The sequence below is a fragment of the Etheostoma spectabile genome, chromosome 4 (assembly GCF_008692095.1).
Source record: "Etheostoma spectabile isolate EspeVRDwgs_2016 chromosome 4, UIUC_Espe_1.0, whole genome shotgun sequence".
In the NCBI taxonomy this organism is placed as follows: Eukaryota; Metazoa; Chordata; class Actinopteri; order Perciformes; family Percidae; genus Etheostoma; species Etheostoma spectabile.
In genome coordinates, this window is record NC_045736.1 from 35024323 (window position 1) to 35032146 (window position 7824).

A 7824-nucleotide genomic window follows, 5' to 3' on the forward strand; every position below is an offset into this window, starting at 1 on the left:
TGTATGCTTCGTGGTGCAGGTGGGTGTTATGGGTTTGGTTTTTATTCTGCTCCTTTGTTCCGTTTCCGGTTTTATTTTGATAGTCTGGGTTTCACTACCTGTCTTCTGTTCTCCCGCCTCTGTGATTGTCGTCCTTGCCTCACCCAAAAGCTTTTCTCCCTTTCTATATAGGCCATACATATTTACATGATAACCATTTCACATATTAACTATTTTCAGTTCCTACACACACCCTGATGTGATTCACCGGATGTATCACCTGCTGCATGTTTGCTCGTTACCTCTTGTATTTAACCTGTGTCTCTTGTCAGATCGTTTTGTGTGGTTCGCTGTTGGCCTTCTGCTGTCGATGTTTCCTTCGTTTGGACTCTTCCCTGTGATCCGTATTTACCCGTGAGTTCTTCCCAGTGTCAGTTTTGGGTTTTTCCTGTTCCCTTTTTGGACTTTTTGGATTTTTTTTTAGTTTTTGGACTGCTGACTTTTTGTTTTCCTGTAGTTGTTTTTCTTACTTTTTGGATCTCTTTTTTTGGACACCTTTTGTTAAATCTTCATTATTACTCTCTTTTGCCTACCTGCCTCGTCTTTGCATTTGGGTCCTCCATTCCATTAAGCATAACAGGTAGGCACAGTTTGTTTTTGTCACTGTTTGTAGACCCTGGGCTGTCTACAGAGACTTAAAGTTTTTTTAAAGTGTGTTTCGGGGACAGGCAGCTAGTGATGAGATGTTTGTTGTAAGACAACAAATGTAGCCTAAAACATGCGTGACATCGCTTAGAGCACCTTTAACAACTACACTAGAAAATCTCATGTGGGGTGACAAACGTGTTGTTGTTTTTTCTTCTTCTTAAGAGTTCATTCTTTTCCTGCACACTACAACTAGTGAAGCTCCTCTGAAAGAAGACAGAATGCAGAACAAGATGGAGAGAACAGGAGAAGCTATAGTAATGTCTGTCCTTTCTGGTGCTTTTACTTTGTAAAGTATTTTTTCCTACAAGATTCATGGTCATACCTTTTTATTTGTCTGGATCTTTGAAGTGTTTGTTTAATCTTTTGTCCTCCAAATGTGTTCTCCACTTGTTTGTTGCCTGAATCAGTTCCTTAAGGGTGTCAAACTGTGCCAAACATCAATGGTCTGGCCTCCCCAAGTCAAATTGATTTCCCTCGCCATCTCTTGCTCCATGCACCTGGTGGTGGATGCTTTTTAAATGTCAGCCAGCAGAGAAAAACACAATGCAATTAACCTCTAGAAGAGTGGAAAACATGTAAGTGCCTTAGCAAGAACAAAACAAGGGCAAGGCCTCCCATACTGTGGACTGGAGCTGCTTCCTGGGATCAGACCTGTACTGCTGGAGCAGCTGATCTATGGAGAGCCTGACGTAGGCATGGGGACGGATGCTTCTTTGCTCTTTTATTTACAGGGAAAAGTTCCAGATAGGCTCTCTGCATTGACTAATCCGTATGCAACTCAGTGTGACAGAAATGCACAGGCAACACTGCATAATATTACATAAGATTGATGGAGTTGTGTAAAATTACTCAAATATTGAGCTTGATTTAAAAAGCAGCTTCACAATACAATAAAGAGAATAAATGGACCTTTTTACTGCAGGCAGGGGGCCATGGTTGGTGTTTTGATTTAAGGTTTGATTGCTAACGTGCTATTTCCACATGATTGGATAAGAATCTACGGCTGACCGAGGCTGTGATATTTGGTTCTCAACATACCGATCTCACCTAAAATATAATTCCAATTCATCTTGGCCTAATGTGAATGATTGTTCTTTTCTTTGTACAAAGCACGCAATTTAAAACAAAAACTAAAATTGTCTTTTGTCCAAACCAGAGTCCAAAAAAAAAGAAATCACTTTATTTTTCATCCTATCTTCACTTTGACTTATCACCAGGCAACCAGTCTTTTTAGGGAACACTTTTACATATTTTTTACACTATGAGATGAGTTCAATATCAACCTCATGACGTAGCCTAGCTTAGCATAAAGACTGGAAAGAAATAGCTTGGCTCGACTGGATACATTTTAAGCTGACTGATCTACTCGGTGCATATTAATTGTTTAGTCTGTTAACAGGAATGTAACAATCAACCATTTGTGGTTCTAACCTCTATCAAAGGCTGTTCTAACCAACAGTACCACTGTCTTGTCTAGTTTAACAACAACAATGTTAAAAAAAGAAGCCTGTAACGTAGCTGCGGCCATCTGGTTTGCATTGTAAACAGTTTAAATGTTTTGTGAGATGTTTTTTCTGGTGTGTTTATTTACTTCCATGTCTTTTGGGGGACAAGTTGCAATAAACATACATAGTGACTAATGCACGGTGCTGTGCTTTCTTTCTCCAAAGATTGGATAGTTTGGTTGATTATTGGATTGAGAGTTTGACACCCGTGAAGGAACCAAAGCCTGGCACTCGGCTGCATCCTGTCCCACTCTCTGATCATATTTTATCACTATAGTTTCAGCTATTAGGTGTCCTCTGTCTCTATCATGTGGTGCTTAAACGACAGCGGGCAAGGTACATCAGAGAGGAAATCTGCTGCACTCGTTGAAGCCTGATCAAAGAGCCAGCAGTGCATTCATCAGGCAGATTGTCGTGTTTGCTCTCCCAAAATAAGCTACGCCTTATCCAGCCAACGTTGTCCCCAGCTCAGGGGAAACATCTGCCGCCCCCGACATGCACAGGCCAAGAGAGATGCCGTGCCGAAACCAAGTACCTGTTCTCGTTTTCGTTTTCGTTTTCGTTCCTGTCAGGGACAGATGACCCATTTCAGCATGGGGGAAAGAGAGGGATGAGACGTGAGGAAACAGGGGAGACAGCAAGAGAGAGGAAGTGTAGAGAAAGACAGAGGAAGGAAGGAGGACAAGCTCCACATGATACATGCACGTAAATCCTTGCAAGCACACAAACACACACAGAGCGGAGTGTAGCAGCAGAGATGGAGCCTGTCAGAATCAGACCAGAGCAATGACCTGAACTGTAGGAGAGGGGACGGGTATTAATGTTAGACTCATTACTGATTACAAAAAACACACTGGAGAAGGATGAATCACACAGTATTAGGCTCGACAGCACAGCACCACGCAGGTGATTATACACGCACACTCATTTAGAGCCATCTTTTGAATTACAATGCCACAAAAGGGCTGTCACTATCAATTATTTTCATAGTCAATCTGTCTGTAATCTGTATTTTCTCGATTAATTGCGTAGTTAGGTCTCTAAAATGTCAGAAAATGTTGAAAAATGTAGATCAGTGTTTCCCAAAGCCCAAGATGACGTCCTCAACAGTCTTGTTCTGTCCACAACTCAAAAGATATTCAGTTTACTATCACAGTGGAGAGAAGAAACTAGAATATATTTACATTTAACTAGATGAATCCAGAGAAGTTTTACTTTTATGCATAAAACATGAACTAATTGATAAATTTTCTAAATATTTGCCGATTAAATTATTGGTTGACAACTAACTGGTTGATGGATTCATACTTTTAGCAGAAACATTTTACACCAAAGCAGAGCTAAACGCTGATAAGACATTCACTACTGCTTTGGATATGTAAACCACAGATAGTCTGAATATAATAAAAGCCAGGATCCTTGCTGTTAAATGACAGTATGTTGTCTTTTCAGTAGACCAAAGCTCATAATAAGATTCAGAGGCCTTTTCTCAATGCAGAGTGTCTACAATCAGAGATACAAGTCTTAGTGCCACTCTCACACAGCGGAGTTAGAACATGTACTAAACATCTTGCAACAGTTTTAGAAAGCTGGTTAAATTTAACAGGTTTTTAGTCAAAGTGGACAGATATAGAAAAGACATTCTTCATGAAGAAGAATGAAGCCACAGAGATCAGTGGGACCTGGAGGGAGCAAAAGACACATCACTTACCAACAGAACATACAGTACTCACATTAAACTATTAACTATGCCTAACTGTATATCTTAAATTATCTGTGTATAAGTCCACTGCACAACACACACCATGTGCGTTCTTCAATATAGGCAAGGTTTAGGAGCATTCCACATTTACAAAGATGGTGTTCACATTGTAACTGGAATGTTGGCTAGCAGGACGGCATGGTGCCTCATTAGCTTGAGCTAGACATTTTTCATCCACAATAATGCAGACAAATATGGAAACAATATTTAAGAGTGAAATATCTCTGTCCACATCCACATTTTTTACGTAGTTGCTTCTATAAAAGCTTTCCGTCCACAGAAATGCCAGTTGGTAAACAACGTATTTCTTCTCTTTGAGTTAGCAAGCGACAACACTGCTTTGCAATGGTAAAGATTTTGGATAACGTTGATTACGGCTGTTGTTAAGTTATATATCCCTTCTATTGCCTTCAACTTTCTCTCGGATCCCGTTTTTAGCCAATCACACAATACAGAGCTATCACTGGTCATTGAACTAATTAAAGCTAAAAGTAATTCCTGGACTGCTGCGTTAAGACCTTTATGTTTGGTCATCATTAGTGTTAGGTGTAACACTTCATTGTAATTCCAGTACTTTTGGCCGTAACTAGAAATTGTAACAAACTACTTTTTTACGTAAATGATGAATTCAAATGAGTTTATTACTTTTTGGCTTAATCATCAAAGCAGACAAACATCAAGAAGAATCAATCAACTGATTTAATCACTCAAGAAGCAGTCAAACAACGTTAGACTGTCACTGAACATTATAAATAGGTCTATCAAATCATGTCTATTGTATTTTATTGTTCCACTGCTTTCATCATAGGGATAATGGGTACACACAAAGCAATGTGACAGTTGTGTGTCCCAAGCTGTACCACAGAAACACTAAAATGATGTAGCTGTGTGTTAATAGAATTAAAGAATTAAAGCGACCTTTGACTCCCAGTGAAGTGACTAGTAACTTCAATTAATGACAGTGCCCTGCTACGTCCTGTGACGCCCTGCTACACAACTACTACAACTACTATTTCTAGTCACTGTTCCATTATCTTTATTGGGACTATTATTGCCAGATTTCATCACACCCCCCAACCGGCACCGCCAGATACCACCTACCAAGAGCTTGGGTCTGTCCCAGGTTTCTCTCTAAAAGGGAGTTTTTCCTCGCCAATGTTGCACTAAATGCTTGCTCTTGGAAGAATTACTGGAATTGTTGGTTCTTTGTAAATTATAGAGTGTGGTCTAGGCCTACTTTAGCTGTAAAGTAGGTAACTAGATTACTCTAGTTATGATTTGATATTATAAATAAAATTGAATTAAAATTGAATTGACGCATTCTTAGAAACTGACATATCTGCATTAGCATTGTAAGTATTCATCATGATAACCAGCATTACCATTCCTAACAGCACACCTAGGACTAATTGACCCAGGCTGGCATTTCTGACCACTAAAACATCTTTCATTAGAGCCATATTTCTGAGATAAAAACCCTCCTCTGGGCTTGCATGACTTGCTGGTGACCATGCTGCATTTGGCACCAATAATAGAATAAAAAACTATGTTTTTTTGCAATCGTTTAGACAATTTCATATCCTCTACAATAAATAGAGGTAGCTGGAAATGGACTCCATACATAATTTAATATTCAAAACATTTGTCAACAAGAGCTCTAAGTGTTCCTGCAGTGTCAGTAAATACTGTACCAGGCCTTTGCAATTCTGTTGTTCAGTGTTCTTTAGTCTCATTGTGAATCTAAACAATGTAACCTTCAACACATACATGCCTGTTACTTTAACTGATTGTCTTTGTGTTTTTATTTGTCATCAGGTGAAAGCTTTCAGCAGTTCATCATGTACTGTACTGCAGCTGTATCTCTGCTGTAGTACTTAATATACTCTTCATACAGTTTACAAAGCAGTTTAACAACCAAAGCTGTCTAACACAAATTCCCTTGACCGCTGAAGAACTTTCAAATCAATTCATAGCTCAGTGTACAAACAAAAGCGAGCTAGTGACGGTGTCATTCAAGTTGTGGTGCATACTTACTGGTAATCAAAGGATCCGTCCTCTTTCTGATCTACTGGGTCCAAGGGGAGATCTTTTTTCTCACGGACTGAGGAGAGAAAAACAAAAGTAACATGTTCAGCATTTTGCCAAGAGCTCCACTTATGTTACGGTTAGATTTGACACACAAACCGTCTACATGTTGAGGGCTTTCCACGTTAGTTTGTTTTAACATAAAATCCTTCTGTTAGTCCTCATCTGGACATTTAGTTCCGTATCTCTTCAGCTTTCATTTATTAAACTGTTACTGTAACACTGTGTCCCAATTCCATATTCACGTCCTAATATGCCATATAAATACAGTATATAAATATATATATAAAGCAAACAAATGTAAACTAGACACTATTTTGGCACAAGATGATACGAACTTGCTGTTCTTTAAAATTAAAAATGAAAAAGTAAAAATGTGTTTATGTGAGTTTTTGGAGCTGCTCTCTCAGTAATTCATTAGGAACACAGTCCACCTTTTAAAAATGCCTGTTTAGTAGCAGTTATTTGACATTGGGTTGGGTCTGTAAGGTATGTCAGGGATTCAGTCAGTACGGAAAACATGCTTAGCTCCCAGTGTCTGTGTGGACTCCCCTCATTAGTCTTTTTCCTGCTTGTTCCTTTTCTGTTACAACCCTTAGTTGACTGAGCTCATTAGTGTTAGTTGTAAGTTTTACAGCACCACAGTTCAGCACCTACCTAGATATTTTGTGAAACCAGTCACGCAACCAGCACCTAGACATCATAGAAACTGCAAACATTAACACGACTCCACTGTTGTACCAAACCATTACAGTGTCACATAATGATCAGCTTTAATGTAGCATAAAGATACTTCAATTATTCGCCTGGAGAAGGAGAACACGGTTGTTGTACATTTTAGTAATTGTTTTGGGGTCATAAATGGATTGCCTGTGTGGCATTAGATCCACTATTCAACAAAGTACAAAAATGCTCTCTGTTACACTCTGTGTGTCCGTGTCGATAGCAGCCAGTTGATGCATTTCTCTTTTGTTTTCCCTCTAAGCAGCCACTTTGTACTTCCACAGTTCCACTTCCAAAAGAAGAACAAATACTGATACTGCAATTGTTATAAAAGAGTGAATAAATCTAGCACATAAATGTTTCACAACATATGTCAGTAACCAAATGAATGAAATAGTAAGAGCGTGCATTGTCTTGTAATGGACCAATGTATGAAACATATATTAAACTATATGGCTAAAACTTAGATGTCACACCAAGTATAACTGTATTTCAAAAGCAGTGCCATAACCAACACCAGCAACTTAAACACACCCAACTATGTACATGAGGCCATAAATCACTGCCTATTTGATACCTTGCTGGCAAAATCCTTATGGTTCAACTCCCTTACCTCTGAATATATTAATCCCTTCAGAGCAAACTATTGAGCTTGGTAAGAAATCAGAGAGTATTACATTGTGTTGCTGTATTGGCAAAAAATTGTAATTGGCACTTTTGTGAATACAATGGGATGTTTTGTTCCTTGATTACAGTGGGAAAGTGTTCTTACTTTGCTAGAACTCTAGTATATAGAGTTGCCATAACATACTCCATCCATCTAGTTAAAGGATTCTCATGAGAGGGATTGTATGTCATCCTACAAAAACTTAACTTATGCACAACAATTTGTAGGATATCCTACAATACAGTCATTCACTGGCCGGTGACATGACGCCACGTCAGTTAAGTTTTTCACTCCCCGAGTGCAGATTTGAGTAGCGCATGAGTCACTTTGCGACAAGTAGCATACAAGATGCTAACAAGAGACTTTTGTAATGTCAATACAGTAAAAATGGACCT

The 7824-nt window shown here is 38.9% G+C and overlaps 1 protein-coding gene across 26 annotated transcripts in view; it reads right to left on the reverse strand.

Moving 5' to 3' along the window:
• nfasca (neurofascin homolog (chicken) a) overlaps positions 1 to 7824 on the reverse strand; it is a 185394-nt gene that overhangs the window by 9903 nt on the left and 167667 nt on the right. For 15 of the 26 annotated variants that reach the window (XM_032513140.1, XM_032513151.1, XM_032513150.1 and 12 more), the window contains 2 exons: positions 6697 to 6732; positions 5989 to 6055 (listed from right to left, as the gene is read on the reverse strand). In XM_032513140.1, coding sequence (XP_032369031.1) covers positions 5989 to 6055; positions 6697 to 6732 — 103 coding nt within the window. Of the gene's footprint in view, positions 1 to 2727; positions 3875 to 5988; positions 6056 to 6696; positions 6733 to 7824 lie in introns of all 26 variants that reach the window. The other 11 variants (XM_032513149.1, XM_032513145.1, XM_032513166.1 and 8 more) reach the window with 3 other exon arrangements.